This window comes from Plectropomus leopardus, chromosome 12 (assembly GCF_026936395.1).
Source record: "Plectropomus leopardus strain MGB_pleo_1.0 chromosome 12, ASM2693639v1, whole genome shotgun sequence".
NCBI classification, from domain to species: domain Eukaryota; kingdom Metazoa; phylum Chordata; class Actinopteri; order Perciformes; family Serranidae; genus Plectropomus; species Plectropomus leopardus.
The window spans coordinates 22,674,231-22,693,506 of record NC_142187.1 but is presented as its reverse complement, the minus strand read 5'-3'; the positions used below and the strand labels follow the sequence as shown (position 1 = coordinate 22,693,506).

The 19,276-nt window shown below is 38.4% G+C and overlaps 1 protein-coding gene across 2 annotated transcripts in view; it reads left to right on the top strand.

Annotated features, from left to right (window-relative positions):
- The first annotated feature begins 508 nt into the window (after positions 1-508).
- LOC121951385 (oxysterol-binding protein-related protein 1-like) overlaps positions 509-19,276 on the top strand; it is a 34,919-nt gene continuing 16,151 nt past the window's right edge. Inside the window, exons 1-15 of one of the 2 annotated variants that reach the window (XM_088085542.1) lie at positions 509-666; positions 952-1,132; positions 1,880-1,965; positions 2,059-2,109; positions 3,557-3,668; positions 3,785-3,870; positions 4,994-5,138; positions 5,322-5,389; positions 6,721-6,765; positions 7,067-7,140; positions 8,247-8,310; positions 8,481-8,582; positions 8,701-8,838; positions 8,947-9,025; positions 10,978-11,084. In XM_088085542.1, the coding sequence (XP_087941668.1) occupies positions 1,009-1,132; positions 1,880-1,965; positions 2,059-2,109; positions 3,557-3,668; positions 3,785-3,870; positions 4,994-5,138; positions 5,322-5,389; positions 6,721-6,765; positions 7,067-7,140; positions 8,247-8,310; positions 8,481-8,582; positions 8,701-8,838; positions 8,947-9,025; positions 10,978-11,084 (1,281 nt within the window). In that variant the 5' untranslated portion in view covers positions 509-666; positions 952-1,008. Of the gene's footprint in view, positions 667-951; positions 1,133-1,879; positions 1,966-2,034; positions 2,110-3,556; positions 3,669-3,784; positions 3,871-4,993; positions 5,139-5,321; positions 5,390-6,720; positions 6,766-7,066; positions 7,141-8,246; positions 8,311-8,480; positions 8,583-8,700; positions 8,839-8,946; positions 9,026-10,977; positions 11,085-19,276 lie in introns of both variants that reach the window. The other variant, XM_042497685.2, reaches the window with a different exon arrangement.

Here is a 19,276-nt window from a genome sequence, read left to right as displayed (position 1 = left end):
GTCTGAAACTCTTTCCCAAAACACATTTTCACCAAACTCTCCCAGTTCAAATCACTTATCAAAAACAATATATTGTGTAATGTTGTGTATATTTTATCATGTATATCCTAATCTATTTTATGTTTTATTTATTTATTTTGCTTCTGTAAAGTACTTTATAAATAAAATGTATTTTTTTATCATTATTATCATTATTATTATCTTGCATAATCCAACCTGGCAATGATACTATATCATTAGAAAGAACAATGTACAGCTTGTATTATTATTTGTTTATTGTTATGTGGTTTTTGTTTGGACTATGGAGGGAGTTCATCCCATTTTTTCCCCCTTTTATAGGTTTTTTTTGGGGGGAATTTTTCCCTAGACGACGTGAGGGTCTAAGGAGGGATGTTGCATACTGTAAAGCCCTCTGATACAAACTGTGTTTTATGATAATGGGCTTTATAAATACAACTGAAATGGAAATTGAATTGAACCCCTACAGCTGGCGACGCCTCTGCACACACCCCCAGTTTAGCTGCTGCCTGGTCACGTGACGGCTGCCAACGCTGTCAGCTGGTCGATCAAATTTCGGTTGTGAAATGATTGTGTCCCTCAAACTCTGGTCAGACCAAACCAAAGTCTGCGAAAGTTTGGTGGAATAAGACTGGAAAATCCTGACCTGTAAGTCTAAAGTTGTTAAATCATGCTAGCTAACGTTATTAGTCAACAAGCTAAGTTAATTAGCAAGCTGGTTTGTGTTCCGGTGAAATCGTCCTGAGCGCTTTGGGAATGTTGTGTCGTTTATTTTTAAGTTTTCCCTCCTCATTCAAGCTAAAAGAAAGCAAATAGGCGTGTTAAGTTAAATTAACTTGTTTCTAAAGACTTAAGCTAACGTTAATTTGCTGCCAAGAAGCTCTCTGGTTGTGTTTATGTCTGTTTTACAGACATTGTTTTTTTTGTCCCCAGTATCTTGGACAGGGATTAAATTAGCTTCATTATTGGGCCAAAGGAAGTCAAGTGGTGATGGAGGCAGACTCACTTGAGGAAAAGCTTCTCCTTTATGCCAGAGAGGGCAGTTTTTCAGACATCCAGAGGCTCCTTCAGTCGAGAATCGACCAGAGCAGCTCTCTCAACATTAACTACAGATGTAAGTAAAAAAGAAAACGCCATTACACTGCAAATTTGATATGTTGATTTTTACTGGTTGATTTTTTTTACTTTTTTTTTTTTTAAATATAGGAAACCAATTGCCTTGAAAAGGTTTAGTGAGTATAGCTTATTCTTAGTATATTCTTTCTTATATCCTTATGTTATGTTTGCTTTTTTCTCAGTGTAGTTAGTTCACAGAATTATTTTCATTTCCACAACATGCCACACTGAACATCTTAAGACAAGACTATTTATTGTGGAAACAAACTAAATTATACAATCAAAACAAACAAACATTTGAACCTAAAAAAAGGAAATAAGGAAATAATCAGACTAAATATTTGTCTTGATTTTACTTAAAATTTCAACAGGAATATATGTCATGCCATTTTATCCCAAATATCAATACTTAGTAAAGCTTCAGCCAACTTGCAACATTCATACAATTTTTCAGTTAAGTCTGACTAACTTGGTTTACTTAAAAACTTCACTTGTCATTTTTAAGTTGCAACAATATCACAAAATTAAGCAGATGCAACTAAAATAGAAGTAAACGTAACAGTTAGGTATGAAATATGGCCCTACATGAACTACAACTAATATTAATTTTTGCTTTCCTTTATCAAGGTAGTCGCTTTCCTAGATTTATGAAAGTAAGATCAGCTTGTGAGTTTGTGTTATACTCTCTGGTTAACATGATTTTATATAGCTTGGAAAGTGTTCATGTTCCTTTCTGTCACTGTAGCTAAGTCTAAAGCCAGCTCAGGATGGACGCCTCTCCATCTGGCCTGTTACTTTGGGCACACAAATGCTGTGGAGGAGTTACTCAAGGTGAGAGGTGTTCATATTATGTCCAATAAACATTTACAATCTGTGGAATTTACTGTACTATATTTGCAGGCAGGTGCTGATGCAAATTTGCAGAACAACATGGGTGACACACCTCTACACAAGGCAGCCTATACTGGAAGAAAGGTAAAAAACACAACACAAAACCTCCCTCTGAAAGCTGGAGCAACATCACTTCTCTTGTGCTTCTTTTAAATGCCTATCACAAGTATTTAAATCTTTGAACATTGAGCAAATGGGTGCAATTTATGTCAAAAACACGTGAATGAGTGAATGACCAACTTGGTAAGAAATGTTCCAAGAATTGCAAGACATTAGTAGATTTAGAAAATAATTTTGAAAAGGCTTGAAGGAAATGTCTGGAGGGGGAAAGAAAAAAACTAGGAAAAAGCTATATTTTTGTTAATCATAATTTTGTATTTTAAATTATATTATGAACTTACAGGTTTTGAAGCAGCTTTCAGGTGATTTTTTTGGTACTTTTTACTAATTTCTTGCCATTTTTTCATCTTTCGTTGCTTGTTGCCTTCTCCCCATGTTTTATGGTTAAAGGGATAGTCCAGAATTTAAAAAGTGTGTGTATGTGGGGGGAATACTTATGCATAAGCGGTATATTACATACAGTAAATGCAGGCTGGAGTCTGACAGGGAAGCTTAGCAATGTAATGCTATGGAGCAGTTGGCAACAATTTGTATTTTAACCACTTAAAAAAACTCCCACCACAAAGAATCGAGATCTGTTTAAGTGTACACTATATTGAGTGTGTTTTCACTACTGTACCAAAATGTTAGACCGTGATTTCAAATGGGAAAAAGAAGCTGTTAGCTTGCTCTCTTTAAAGCCAGACTCCATTGAGAAAAACATCACTGAACACAGGAGCTGCTGGTCTAACATTGCCTCAAACACCGAGTTTGTTTGTGTGATTGTGTGACTTTGGCATTTTAAATCGTTAGTACAAATTCACCATAGTCACACAATAACACAAACTAACCAACTGATCCAAGCAACAGTAGACCAGCAGCTCCTGTGTTTGGTGAGCTAAAATGACTGTTCTTGTTAATAGAGTATTGCGGCTTTGTTTAGAGCATAGATGGGGAACTGAAGCTGTAAACCGCCTCCCTGTCAGAACAGGCTTTTTGACATTAAGGTAAAGCTGTGAAAATAGTCTCAAGATAACGCACACTTGAACTGATTCGTTTTTTTATTTTTAGGTGGGACTTGTCTTAGGTAGCTAATTACACTTTGTGGCTGGCCCCTGCAAAACAGTAGATCGCTCAGCTTCTATGAAGGACTTAAGGTTTCTTCTCCAAAGTAGGGACATGTCGACTAATGTCTACTATTTGGGATATACTGTCTATAGATAAGTACCTCATTTCACCCCATTTCAAAAATTCTGCACTATCTCTTTAACTTTAATGAGGGGTGTTCATCTGAAACTAGTAATAAACCTTTTTGTCAGCCAAATTAATGTAAACTGTCACAGACTCCACCTGATATTTTCCATTTTCCCATTGAAGCTTTGGAGTGTTGGCAAATGATGGTCAGATTTTTATTTTTTCTTTCCTTACTAAGGAGATTGTTCTGTTGCTGCTGCGGTACGATGCCTGTTCCAACATAATCAATGGAACAGCCCAAATCCCTAAAGATGTCACAGAGGATGATGAAATCATTACAATGCTGGAGGGTAAGAAATGATGGGATTTTTTTTTCTTTTTTCTTTTTTTTTTTCTAAATCGCTGATGGCATCTCATTACTGTAGATAAGATGCCCTTGTGCTCAAATAGTGTTTGATTTGTGCAGCTGCAGAGAGAAGAGAGACAAGGCGGCGGGAGGAGAAGCTTCTAGAGGCAGCCAGAGAGGGGGACATCTCCACTCTGTCTAAACTGGTTAGCTTCTGACCTTTTCTAAGAATTTTTCAGAATATATTACACTTTGACAGCATCTTTATTTCTTAAAGAAGTGTTTCAATGCTGGATGGTCTTTTCATAAAACTGTGCTGTCTGTGCAGTAGAAAAATGCAAATACATTTGAAATGGGAGCTACATGACCCGAAAAAAACTGAAAAAAGGGCTCTTGCAGTCGCTTGTGATCAAGAGGGAGAAAACTGACAACTTACTGCAGTTACTGCTCCCTCTGGTGGGTGACGAAATATGAGCTTGGCCATTTTGACACAGGAAGCAATAAGGCGGCTGACTGGTAATAAAAGATTCGGAATTACAGTTCAACAGTAAGCCAAAATATGTTTCTGAAAACATTTAAGAGAGGTTTTTATATGATCATTACTGATCAGTTTTATTGTTTGATCTTAGTTTTTTTCAGCTGTAGTTTTTATAATACAGGAAACAATGTGGTGCCCATTTCCTGTTCATAGCTCTCGTAATACAGCCAAACAGTGTACTAAAAGAAGTTTCTAAAAGCATTTTTGGGGAAAGAAAGGCAATCAAGTAACATCATCACTGCCTAGTTTTACCGTTTGATCTGGTTTGGTCTGAGTTTGAGAGAGAAAGGGGGGGCAGCTCTCTGTCTCAATCTGCTTCTACACTCTTTGTGCCCATAGTAGTACAATCTGTAGTTTGAGCGACGGCCCCAGAGCCACCAAAAGTCCACCGAATGACACAAAACACAGATTCGAGCTGGGAGATCTGGGCACTGTTAAGATGAAAGTAAGTTTATCAACGTCATTTACACATATAATCCACATTGTTATAATACAAAGCTAGTTGAAAACCAGCTCCCTTTACATGTTTTGTGGTATCTGAGATATTGAAAAAATGCACAAACTACAGGATTACATTCAGAATTTGTCCACATTCTAGCAGCAAAAGTCCAACATATCTGATATATTTGCCAAGGGTCTGAAATGTAGGTGACAATGTTGAATACTAGACAGCCACAAACAACATAATATCTGCCAATTTACCATAGATGAGTTCCCATTGCAGTTAGATCTGTAAAAGAGGTAAATCAGTGTACTCTGCTTTAAGTTGTTTTCTGTCTCATGTTGTTCAGCTCAGTGGGAAAGAAGCTCCAGACGTTCACTGCAGAGACTCAGTGGGGAATACGCCCTTACACTGTGCAGCCTACAGGGGGCAGAAGCAGTGTATTATAAAGCTGCTCAAGTCTGGAGCCAGCCCCACTGCTAAAAACAGCAATGGTATATCACTTAACTTTAACCTCTTATTACTCTAATATATTAGTGGTGCAATAACAATCACAATGATGATTTTAGAGTCAGAGGTTTTAAATAATACACATTAAAATTAAAAAAATAATAATCTGCAGCATTTTGTGCTGGTTACGTCTATGTATTTATTGCATGATGATTATTGTGTTGCAGACCAGACAGCAATGGACCTGGTCCGCAGTGATGAACTCAGATTAATTCTAGCAGCCTATCAAGACAAGGTAAGTGCAGATGAGTAGTTTTCAATCAACCTGGTAATTATGTGAGGTAGGTACCGGCAGAGGATTTAAGCTACAGTTGCATATTTTTTTCATTTCGTTGCATGTAATGTAAAGCAAAACATGACTGACACATAGTATAAGACTGGTCACTGTATGGTCAGATTGTTAAAGGAGTAGTCAGCGGTAATGTCTATAATTTGAATTTCTGGATATTAAATTCTCATCTGCAAATTTATGTAGTAATCCCAATAATATTTGTCTACAAAGTGTGCTGAACTTAGTAGCATATCACATGACCTGGTTTAGGTATGTTTGAGACTTAGTGTGTGACCACAAATACTCATATACTGAATATCTTGTAAAACAATTTGATGATGCTGGCAACATATTATTTACACAAATGTGGACCTCTTCTGCTTTTTATCATTTTACTACCAAATCTATTTGTGTAATTTTGCTTTCATCAGTATTTGTGACAGTCATGTCTTTTGGAACTTTGTATTCAGGAAGGCAGCGAAAAAAGCTGACTAAATATTAAAATGTAAAAAAAAAGCTTCATTTCCTTACATTTTACTGGTAAAAACAGATGCACATGGGCATTGTAGCTGCAGTACAAGACTGCGCCAGGCACAGATTTTGAGGCTGGGGCATAGAGTGGCGTTCATAATAGCTGTTTGTCATTTGCAACAGTGATCATAAATTCCTAATCATTGTGGTGATCCTCTGGCCTCTTCACTATCCACACCAGTGGGCAAATGGCCCCACCAAAGCTAGCAATGACAAAACTTAATGTAATTAAGCAATTTTATTGGAATTTACCCAAGTTCATTCACATTTCCCAGAAGATTAAACATTTGGATTTTGGGCTTTTTATGAGCTAATAACTCATTTTTTTGTACTGAAGCACTTGGTGTGTCTAGCACCTTAATCACAGAGTGCATGTTTGCATTTCTCTTTCAGGAAAAAGTGCTGTCCTGCAGCTGGCCAAAATATAGGTGCACACAAATATCTTTGTGCATTTTCTCCTTTCACACATCTCTTATATATGGTCTTGTGACTTTAGAGAAAAAAAGCAGCAGTCATTGCTCTTGCTTGGATGTCTGATAAGCCTGGCACAGCTTCAGTGTAGAGCAGTGCATAGTCATGGTGGGAATTAAAAAAAGAAAGGCCAGGCTATTAAGTAATTAAAAGATATATCATTTACCTTGGAAACTTTAACTGTTGTACCAAAAACCTGAGCTGTGTGTTTCTTGTGTCACCACAAAATCATTAATGCTGTCAATCAGGCTGTGTCTGTACACATGTCTGAAAATTGTTTTTCCCCCACAAAGGATGTGGACAGTGGGGTGCAGAAGATGGAAGGCACTCTTTGGAAGGTACCCAGACGTTCAAGTGTTTTCTTATTTCCTCTTAATATGTCAGGCAATGTTTTTGTTCAGATACATTTGATGGTGTAGACTGATTTTTTTTGTTTACTGTTACTCAGCACATAATTATCATTATGATATACAAAAAATCCCTTCAGAGCCCCTCAAGTGTTACCTGAAATTCTTATTTTGAATAAGATGAAAAAAGATCAGTAGAAAGAGTTTAAAATGAATAAATTGAAATGTTCATTCATGTGATTTGGTTTTGCTGCACAGTTTATCTGTTGTTTACTTTATGTTTCTCTGACAGAGTTCACGTTTTCTTGGATGGCGATCACACTGGGTGATAATTGAGGAGGGGACTCTCTCCTGGTACCCCAGACAGTGAGATAACTTTATATGTATGCAGTTTTCTTATGTTAAAAAATATGCTGCATATATGTCTAGTGTATTGAACTTTCTGTATGTATGTTTTTGCAGTGGTAGAAGTTTCTTTCTTGCTTGTTCATTCTTGATTTGCTTTGTGTAAAATACCTAACTTAAGCAGACAATGCCTTCTAAACTATAGTGGCTGAAATATAAGAAAATCTCATTTTCTCCACAACAGTTCTTGTAAGAGGTGGAGGCATCCATAGTTCCCAAAACATTCAATGAAAAGTTGAACTTTAAAGGAATACTTCACCAGCGAAATGACCATTTCTATCTCTGTTACTCACCATGTTACATTAATATGTGAAGAAAACTGGAAAATCCAAAAAGGCAAACATTTTTTTATGATTTGAAGTAAACAAGGTTTGTTTTGTAGTTTGAAATTCTTATTTAGCGAAACATTCTTGACAAAAAACAAAACAAAACAACAGTCTCACACAACCCGTGAGATATAATCCAAGTGTGTTTATCCAGTCGTATGCTCAGTACTTCCAAACACATACATTTTTGGTAAAACGTTATGATTTAAAACACTACTGTACAAATAGTCTCACGCAGGGACGACCCGTGTGCCTGGGCATGTTTGAATTTAATTCAAATGCTCACACATGCTCAGCGCACGCTACTCTTGTGTGTAAATGCTCAAAATGATGTTTTATGCATGTGCATATGCATGTGTTTGGAGCTACTGCGCATATGACTGGATAAATGAGACATGAATTATGTTGCAGGAGTAGTGTAAGAGTTTGTAAACAGATGTTTTGATGTACTTTAGTTGATATTAAATGAAGGCCCCTTATTTACTTCAATTCTTCAAGAATTTTGGATTCCATGTTTATTGTTGAGGTATAGGAGAAAAGTTTTCTCCACAAATTCAACATAACACAGGATGTGTAATTGTTATACAAATGGTAATTTTTACTAATGAAGTATTCCTTGTAACAGTGACTACATGTGCACTGTAGTTAAATTACATTGTGATTTTTAAAATGTTTATATTTTTTACAGTATGTGCCTATGTGAGAAACCCTTTGTCTTATCTCTCATGTTTCTTTTTCGAGGGCCGATGCGCAGGCTGGTGTCAGACAACAGGGCTATAAGTCTCTAACTCAAGCCTACTGCATGGTAGGTAGTAGAGGTTAGAGACTCACTGTAGTTAATTAACCTTCATGACTATACAAGGATGTTCATACCTTAGATCTTTCAGTTGTGATTACATCGTACTCATGACATGTTGATGTTTGACATCTAGTGCAGCAAGCGTGACTGTAAGTAATTTCGTTTTGTCATTCTAGGTCAAACCATGGGATCATTGCTTCTTCATGCTCAGGTGCTTTGATGGCACCGTTCATTATTTTAAGGTTCCCTCAAAGACAGATTCAGTGGCAACAAGAAAAGTGAGATGAGATTCACCTTCTTTGCTGTTACTATATCCCCCTTCCCAACCCCTCCCTGAGCAATCCAATTGTCTTATGTTTGTCTGCAAATAAATGTTTCTGATATTTCTCTACCTAGAGATGGTTGGATGCTTTTGAGGCACATTCATCCTACAGCACTCGCCACTGCACCCAAGAACAGATTCTTAATGATGCAGATGCAGATGGAGATGGAGATGGTGCCATGGCAGTGAGGAATATGTCACAAGCCCTTCAGGTAAGATTAAATTCATACCTTTTTAATGAGGTATATTATTAGGTGATAGAGAGGAAGAAGTGCTATTTACGGAGGAGGTTTCCAATGTGTCTTTCTTGTTTTGTGCAGGCAGCCAATGCTTCACAGCAGAAATTGGAGAGTGAAGTTTCAATTTTTCTGTCGATGGTGAAGAATGAGGAGAACTGTGGTAAGTGTCTGTTCTGAATTACATTTTGACTGTTAATAAAGAGAAAAAAATAAAAAAGTAAGTTACATATGATGTAGTTAATCCAGTGCCCATTTTTAACATCTTAATGCTGAAAAAACCTGCACTAGAATTTAGATTAATTCTAAATTAATCGTTAGTCAGTGGAATGTAAATTGATTGCAAACTGTCATGATAAATCTAATCGTTACTATGCGGTTGTCACCTTAACAGTTGGTAGTCCTTGAATGGTCACAAAAGAAGTCTAAGGGGTTGATTGGAGATTGATCTTTCTGACATTACAAATAATGATAGCCCCCATGTTGGCATTGCTTGGACATAAAGAGCCTGTTTACATGTAGTATTCAAATGCATCTTGGGTGATTTGAATACAAGTGGACAGGGCTAAGTACAAGTGTATATGACCAAAGGACACATTACCCCTTTTTGCACTGCCTTTTCAATGAGTTTTTCTGGCTCGCCATTCTGTATAAAAGGTCGGATCGCAGAATGGGGCGGGGGGCAGACGGCAGAGTAGTCTCTCCCTTACAGAGATAGTTCACCCAAAAAAGACAGTTCACTCATTATCTACTTACCAGCATGCTGATGGAAAGTTGGGTAAAGTTGTTTTATTTTCCACAAAACACTGCTGGCAATTCACAGGCTTTGCACTCATGTTCCAAACAATTTAAGGAAACGGTGACCAGAATTCAAATGTTAAAAAAAGACATGATAAAACCACAAAATATATCCATACTGCTCGTCCAAAGTAATCCATGTGTCCTAAAGCCCCAACATGCCACGCTGTTTTGAATAAACATCACTGGCGCCATGTTTTTAGCCTTGTTGAAGCCTGTAGCTCCCAGTGTGGGGGCTGCCTTCATGTATGCACGCAACACCAACGAGAGCTTCCCATATCTGCACACCAGTGGTAACATGCCACCGGGTTGCCTCCCCCACACACAGAGACTTGGTGCCAGTGACTTTTTTCAAAACAACTTGACACGCTGGGGCTCCAGGTCACTTGTATGAGCAGTATCGACACATTTTGTGGTTTTATTATGTATTTTTTTAATGTTTGAATTCTGGTGACTGTTTTTTTCAATTGTTTGGGAGATGAGTGCAAAGCCTTTACCCCAAGAAACTCAGGCAGTGTTTTGTGGACTATAAAACTTCACTTGACCCTCTACCGGCATTAGTGTTAGTTGATAATGGGTAGGGTGGGATCATGGGTAGGATGGGCGGTGCCTGGTAGGAAATTTCAAAAGCAGCTAGCAGTAGTCAGCAGCTAACTCAAAGAAGAACAGTGGCTGAAAATGTCAGCAGCGTGGGAAAACGTTAAGTTTGGGGAACCTTTTACCTTCTGAGCAAAGGATGAGATCAGCTGTGATATAACAGGACAAATAAATGCTTGATATTATCAGGTCATGCCATGGTTATTCTTTAGAAAGGGCTGCTCACCGGTATGTTTTATGGCACACTAGAGGCACACGCTCTTGTGTTCGTTATGCATCTTTTTGGCCCTGAAGTGCGATGGGATGCTTTTGTTTGCGTGTCTTTTGTCGAGTAAATGCAAATGTGTCTTGATGCTTCTCCGACGAGGACTACGTCATCAATGTAGACATGGTTGTTGTTTTGTTGAGAGCTCAACAGCGTTCTATAACTTTCATTTTACAACAAGTTGGACAAAGTGGTGTGTAACCGCCTGCTGTTTCTGCTGACAGCGCTATTGTGGGTATAATAACTCCATGGGGCCCTTCTAGTGTAAGTGATGTAGGCAGTAACAACATCTTAACACAAGTGGTCAGCTGGCAATGCATGTCCACTTGTGATCTAATCACTAAAACTCATGTTAATACCAGGCGTAACAGGTAAATCAACATGAAGAATAACTGTTAGTTGTAGCTCAATGTATACATCTGCACTGAAAATATAATTTTTGTATTTTTCGAAAGCTTTGGCTGCACCTCTTTTACTGAAAGCCAAAGAGACCAGTGAGCTCTCCAGTGAAACCTGTGCTGCTCTCCATCTGTGCCTTGAACTGCTGTCAAAACAGGACGAGGTAGGGAAATATCTTCATTATCTTAATTGAGCCGGTATCAGCATATATGCTCATAAACAATGAAGTTGCTTTATAGTCCACTATCATACCAATCTTGACAAATAATTTAGTGCAGCCAGAATCATAAAAACTGTGTAAAGGTTTCTGATATGTACTATATTATTTTAATGGTATGATTTCAAAACAGTGTTGTCCTTGTGCTGTGGGAATTTCACATTTAAATGAAATCTAATCTAGTAATCTGCAATCTTGCACTTGATTTAATCATTCTGGAATCTTGTTTTCTCATTAGATTATCTGCAGCCCACTGAGCATGTATAAATCTTTTTCAGTAATTCCCATACCCTCACCCATGAGCTGTGTTCCTATTGGCTGAATGCATTTTATTGAATGATTACAAAATCCTCAAGCCCCTCCCCTTTACGTTAGCTCCCTCATGCCAATCAGATTTGAAGTTTGTGTATGTCCCTGTCCACCTGTCCCAGTGGCTGTGCTTTGTCCTTGGGCTGGGGGGAGCAATAGAACAGTGTGGTAATCACTGGCACGTCTGTCGGAAGGACACAGGCGAGATCCGCTTTTATGCTTAGGTCTGCATTCAGCTCGCAGATCAGTGCAGACACACACAGACACCCTTGGACTTGGATCCACACACTCACGCTCTAGGGAGAGGCTGTGCATTGAGTGAGGGAACTGAAGCGCGTGCAGATTCACGGGCTCAGCTGGAGATGCATGCATTCACTCTCACACAGTGAAAACACATGCTTGCAGGCACACTTTCACATGCCAGAGCATCCGAGCACAGGAAAAAGAGGAGACAGTGACGGCACGCTCATCCAGTATCTGCACAGGTACAAACAAAACATTTGTTCTCTTCTTGTATCTCAGCGTATTTTATTTCCAATTAAACAATTGGCTGTGTTTGCAGTGGGCTGGTCCCTGATGATTTACTGTAGCGTAAAGTGTTTGAAGTTTGGCATCAATTGGATTCAGTCTGATGTTTTTAGTATGTTATTAATTTGATGGCTTGAAGCTTTGGCAAAGGATAAACCTGTACATCAATATGTGGAGGTCATTCTTATGGATTTAATTATCTGAATTCAGGGTGTGAAATTGAGCTTGTTTGACATGACTGCTTATTCATCTTTTTACTGATCATCTCATAATGTGATGAATTTTGTCAATGTAAGAGCATTGAGAGCAATAGATTACATTACATTGATGACTCATTTGAAATGGTGGTACTTAAAGACAGGCTTTAATGTAAGCATTGTGGATTTAACCATTTTAAAGCAGCAGTTGTTATCTTGTGTTTTACTATAGTGGCACCTAAATTGAGAACTGTGAGATCATGAATTCTTGAGTTCTTACTTTTTTATCCATTACCAGTTAATCTGAAATTGACTCTGTTAAAAAAAAAAACCAAAACCAAAACCAAAAAAAAAAAAAATACAGAAATGCTGACACTGTTTTTACTAATTACTGGTTATAGTATGGTGGGCTGAAATTAATGATTATTTTGATTGTCAATTAATCTGTTGATTATAGCCCTTTTTACATAGATGGTGTCATAGGACTGCTACAAAGTCCCTTCTCTAGGCCTCATTTGCATTTTTACACAGAACCAAACGACGGCAGCATCATCCCACTCCTGTGTGTGAATTAAGAGAGCATGCCGGCATTGTGGAAACAAAAGAGGCATGACTTTAACACAAAAGCATTGGCCTCTTATGTGACATATAACACACACATCAACATCATCTTATTAACATTCAAAATGGTATTAACATGGCATTGACAATCATGTACTATCCCTGTTATATGGCTGCTGGTGTTCTCTGCTTGCCAGGTAAGGAACACCCGCACCTCTTTTTTCCAATTTGCAGACATTTACAGCCACTGCTCTTCTTCTTTGAGTTAGCTACTAACTGCTGCTAGATGCTTTTTAAATTTCTCGTGGTGGGTCGCACACATAATGCACTGTCAAAACGTCACACTCGTCCAGCCCGTGGTCCTGTCCTGCCAGGTGTCCTGTTTATGCAGATACTGTTTTTGTGCTGGTACTTCCTCCCGTGGTTGCTTTAAGGTTAGACAACTCTGTTCCTCCATTCCTCAAACATTCCTTATACACAGAACATCGTGGCGGCATAATGGAACAATATTTGTACCTTGAACACTTTGTGTAAAAGGGGCGTATGGTGATGATTTTTCTTGATTAATCAATTAGTTGTTTGGTCTGTAAAATGTCAGTCCTTCCTAAAGCCCAAGCAGACATCCTCAAAGGTCTTATTTTTTCCACAACCCAAAGATATTCAGTTAGCTGTCATAGTGGAGTAAAGACAGCAAATATTCACATTTAAGAATTTCAGAGAACTTTTCCCTCTAAAATAAATTCAAATGAAAGTGGACAACTAATTGATTAATGGATTAATCGTTGCAGTTTCATAGCATAGTATGGTATGCACTACCACTCTCTTACTGTAAACCACAAACAAAGCAGGAATTAAGATTATAATTATATGGCAATTAAGCACTCCTGTGTCTACATGTGTTTTTGTGCGCATGTGGTTTTATATAATAAGGAGACGTTTTAATAATTAATGTCCCTTCAGATACAATAAAACACTTCTTTCTAAGTCAGCTGGACATGAAGTTGCACAACAAAGCCCACATGCAGCATGTATGCATTTCAATCTCAGTATGAATTGGCAATTGGCAATTGGCTGTCCTGTCACAAGGAATAACCCTACGCTGTTATCACAGGGAGGCTGAGAACATTTAATGCAGCCTCATCACCCAGGAAGCATTGCATGTGTCACAACAATAGACACTAAATTAATTTCTGACAACCAGATAATATAGTAAGAAGGAAATGTCTTAACAAGCATGTCACTGGTCTCATGCTAAGCTGGTTCTACTACATGCACTAACCGGATTATATTCTCTACACTGCTGAGATTGGCTGTATTAGGCAGTATTAACTCTAATCTTACATTCCCATTGTCTTGCCACAGATGCCTCTGTTGCTGCCACTTACGCTTTCATTGTCTACAGCACAGAACACGCAGTTATCACGTGCTGTTGTACTCAGGGCAGATGTGAAATAGAGAAGCATGATTTATACCAATTGCAGTGTTACCCTTCAGCAGTGAATATGCGCTCTGACCCATTTCAGCAGCAGCTGTGGAAACAAAGTATGCTAGTGAGAGTGCCATATTTATACAGCACATGTAGGGTTGGTGACTACACAGCGTTTAAAGTGGCAAGATTTGTGCAGCCATCTCTCACACACACAGCACAGATTTATTAGCGCAACCTTTCTTGGTGTTTCTCAGGCTTCCACACCTGTCAAGAAAACAAATGGGGGTTTACAGCATGAAACCACTTAGTGGTGACTCCAGATAAACCTCTATGTCAGTTTGGATCACTCTGACGGTAAGAGAGTGGCAGCAGAGTTTCCTTTTTTCTCTGCAGTCATTCATCACTTTGTGTCTACAGTCTGTAAGAAAGCAGATTGTCCTTCAAACCCCTGGGGACTCGAGAGCACAAAGTACCATTTGACCTTTGCTTCAAACATCACCACATAGGTAACTGACCCACTGACTGCCATCTCTCACCCAGGAGAGACCCTACTGGGGCAGCTCAATCTTTGTCTTGATCCATTACTCTGTATAAAATAATGGACACAGCTCCCATGACGTTAGTCCATTGGTTTTTAGACTCCCATTTGGAAGGCTTGACTTTGCCATTTTGGTGGTCACCATCAGTTTTGGGGGGGGGGGGCAGAAGTGATCATATTTGGATGTGATAGTTTAGCCATGGTTGAGCAAGGGCTCGGTGTGACTCTGACTTATTTCCCTTTTACAACGCCTCTTCAAGGCGGGAATATCCCGGCGTTATGCCGCCTCACTGTTCTATATAATCAAAGGCATGATCGCGGAAGAGGGGCACAGAGTTTTCTCGCCTTTGAGTCAGCATCGTAGGTAGTAACAGCACCGAATCGAGGTCCTTTTAAAAAGGAGGGTATCATTGACGGGACAGGTGTGACGTTTTGATGGCGTGTTCCCCTCTGGAGATTTAAAAAGCAGCTATAGCAGTTAGTGGCTAACTCAAAGAAGAAGAACTGCAGCCGTAAATGTCTGCTAATTGGGGAAAACTATGATTTTCTGGGCATCTTTATTATGTAGATTTGTGCCATATCATATTGCCCATACTAATACCAGTATTTTTTATATAACAAGAATTATTCATATTTTGATGATGGCAGTATTTCAACTTGTTGACGTAATGGCCTTATACTGTTACATATGACAACACCAAGTGTGGGTGAATGCGAAATTGCAGTCATTTAGATGTGTAATTTTTTTTTATTGCATTTTGATTATATTGTGTTGTATAGTTATATTTGATACAGAAACAGAATCAAGTTACTTTTGTTTTTTACAAAATAAAAAAAGAGATTTTTTTTTACTTAATATTTGAAGGCAAACTACATTTATGTTGAAATATCCAGTTATAACACTTATTTGTTACAACTGCATGTTCTTGAAATTAATAATGAAATATTTGCAGTATTTTTGTCATATCGTCAAGAATATCATTATTGCAAAAATACCCTGAAATATTGTGATGTGCTTTTAGGCCAGATTAGCCACCCCGAGTTCCTTGCACCGTGAGCAGAGGATGAGATTTAGCTGTCATATAAAAGAGACAGTAGATGATTGTTTTTTCCATGTTATGCCATTTTTATTGTTATATTATATGTCACATTAGCAGCGGATGCTGTACTGTTAAACGTCACGGCATGCTACCTGAAAGTACACACAGGTAGGTCATGATTCTGCCATTTTTTGGTTCTGTGTGAAAATACAAAAGAGACGTAAAGAAGGAACTTTGTAGCAGCCCTTTAGGGCAATCTCTGTTATAACAGGGCTGTAGAATGCAGTCTGTCACTCAAGTGGCCCTGCCTTTAATTATGCATAACTTTAAGCCTTAATTAAATGTAAATGGGTGAGTTATATAAAAATTCATCACTCATACAGTTGCCATAAATGTTGAAATTAGCCATAGAGAACAAAACGATTTATTTACCAGGGTGTAAACATGTTTATTTCCTCTGGAAAGTTGATCTAAAGGCATTTTTAACATGGGGGTCTATGGGGACTGACTGGCTTCCAGAGCAAGCCTCAAGTGGCCATTCAAAAATTGCAGTTTTTGGCAGTTTTTGGCAGTTTTTTTTTTTTTGGCTTCATTTTTCAGCCCCGGAGGTTGCCACTTGGTTGGTTCCTGCACTGATTTCCTTCTTTTTCTAAACATACGAGATCTGAAAAACAGGAAGAAGTGAATTGTCCAATTATCTTTAATTGGTAACTGCATTGTTTTGCTGCACAGGTACACCCCTCATAACTGAATAAAATCATTTTTAGTTCCTTAGCTCCCAGCCATCATATAGTCATGTGCAGTTTGATAAACAAATACAGTTATTGCAGAGTGCAGCACTATATAGAGCTATAATGAGTTTGCCTCTGAGATTTGCTTCCCCCTTAGCAGAGAAAGCAAATTTCAGAACAAAGTAAAAGCACTACCCTTTGGGTTGTTGGCCAAGGAGAAGCTTCCCTCCCAGGCTTCAGCAACAGCTACTGTACACAGCCTCAGCAGGGCTTAAAATAGCGCCGTTTGTGCTCAGGCGAGAGGATGCTGAGAGAGTGAAAGAGCTGGCTGGGATAGTTACACAACAAAGTGTTTCATTCCTGGATGGGCTCTCAAGCCAAGTCCCTGGGACAGGTAATAACAGCCTCCTAAAGAGCGAGCTCTTTTACTTTACCCCATATATTTGAAAAGAGGCTTGAATTAATTGGGGACATGCAAGGACATTCTTTTTGGCACACATTTGATATGTGTAGTTGGTCTCATTATCCAGAGTCACGATGTGTTTTTGCTGTTGCTGATTGGAAGCATATTCATATTCTTTTTGGCAAACTGGTGGATTTACACAAACATTTTAGAACATTAGGATAATGCTGCATTTCACTAGATGGATGTTTTTCTTAGCATTAACTTGCCAATTCATTTTCTTAGAGTTCCTCTAGTTTAGTATTGAAGGACAGATCTTTTAGTCGGAGGGTTTCTCAGTTGAAATTAAACATCACTAAATAGAATCTGAACATCTAAACAGATACTGTATTTCTGTCCACACAGTGCATTACCTACTGTACAGGGGTTAAATATACAGCATAGCTAGTGTGATGCCACCAGTGAAGGTGTAATGTTTGTCTTTGACTGTATTTGCCAGACAGCTGTTGGAACTTGTGTGAAAGAAGCTGCTTATGAGTCAGAGTTGTTGTAGTTGTTTTTACAAGTTTCAGTCTTAGTATAGAACACTTTGTAAGCTGCAAAAATAGCCTAATAATACAAGCGGTGAAATTGGAATACAGCCTAAAAACCCATCTCTCAACTTGTATACAATCTCGTCCTTATATCCACTGCAGCTATTTCAGCTAAAACCTTGTGTACGTCTGTCCTGCAGAATGCTTGAGGTGTGCACATTCTCACCACACATCCCTCCTTTTGTGTTTATGCTTACGCATCGCTTATGCATTTGGCCCCTTTTGTTTTCATTACCTTAGAATAACATGTTTATATCGATGTACAGAGCAGTTCCTCTTCCATGGAGTCGGCTATCTACAGTAACACAGAATGGACAAACCAAACCCTGGCTCTAACTCGGGCCATTAGCATTTTGCGTCTGCTACCGCCGTTCTCCTACGTGGTTTGCACACGCTAGAAGTTTTAGTTCTGCAAGCTCACTGCAAGATACCACTAAATCCTACACACTGGACCTTTAATTAACTGAGTTTTTTCCACCTACTTTAGCATTTAGTTTTGTTTTAGTTAACCTTTTAATGAGCTTCTATCACAGTTAACATGTCTATGTGAAGTCAGTCTGTAGATTCAAGTATACAAGGTCTATACAAAGTGCTCATGGACATCTTTTTGTGAGGTTTTGGTTACATCAGATGTGTGTATTTGTAGACATAGGGTGATGTGTAGTAAGCTCATGAATGCTTCAGCTTTGATAAACTTAATTTAGCTTGAAATGTTCTGACCTAAGGTGTTTTATTGCACTGTGTTGCAGATTTACGATCTGCATATTGTTGCACATGAGTCATTCTCGCCTTTCTGCACTGTATGTATTATGGCGTTTTGCTGAGTCAAAGTCTTGGGCACAAAAGAAAATCAAATTTACATTATGTATTTCGGTAATGTATTTACATAATAAACCTTTTGCTGGTATTAGGGTGCTCCGATCGATTATACGTGGATTGAAATCGATCAATATTCATTACCAAAGGCTTGATCAGCATCCTTGAAGTTTGCTGATCAGAGAGAAAACAATCAGCGAAGTGGTGACTATGTCACTCAATGTTTCTCAGTGCCTCATCCATCATGCGTGGTTGATCTCCACTGCACAAGAGTTGGAAGCAGTTTATGTTCCCTGAATAATGTTGGAGCTGCTGACAGTCTCTTGGGGTCATTATCTCTTTACTGTATAATAATTTTTTTATATCTTATGCTTTTAAAAATTGGTGTCAAAATCACAGATCATGAGCATCTCATAGAAGAATTTACCTGAAATTATCTTTTTGACCTTGTTGATTGCATTAAATCTCCATGGTGATCACTAAAATATTGTTCCCATAATGGTTATGGCCACATATCTGAAAAGGAAATTCATGACACACAGGCAAGAATTATAACCCACCCTGAGCACATCAGCAGGTGTCAGTGAGGTGTTTCTTTGTGCACAACTGTGCACACAACTGAAAATACTTCAGGCTGTGTAAATGATGAGGATGAACTTTTCTTCTTCAATAGAAGACGCTGGTCCTGCTTTGCAGTCTCAGATTTACAGTTTGATTTACAAGCTCCTGTTTCTCTCCGCCGCCTTCCTCAAGGTGACTCTGGAGGGGTTTTTTTTTTTTACTTGTGGAGGCTATGCTCCATTTTTATGAGCAGCATTTTTATCCTCAGTGCACTTGCTTTGCTTTATAAATCCTTTCATGTCTGTTTATCGTACTAGGGAATGAATTAAATTCATAAAAATGTCCTGTTAAATTTTTAATTTGCTGTTTCAATGTGCTGTTATAGCCATTATCTTATTGTATGACATTTTCGACAGAATTTCAGGATTTTTG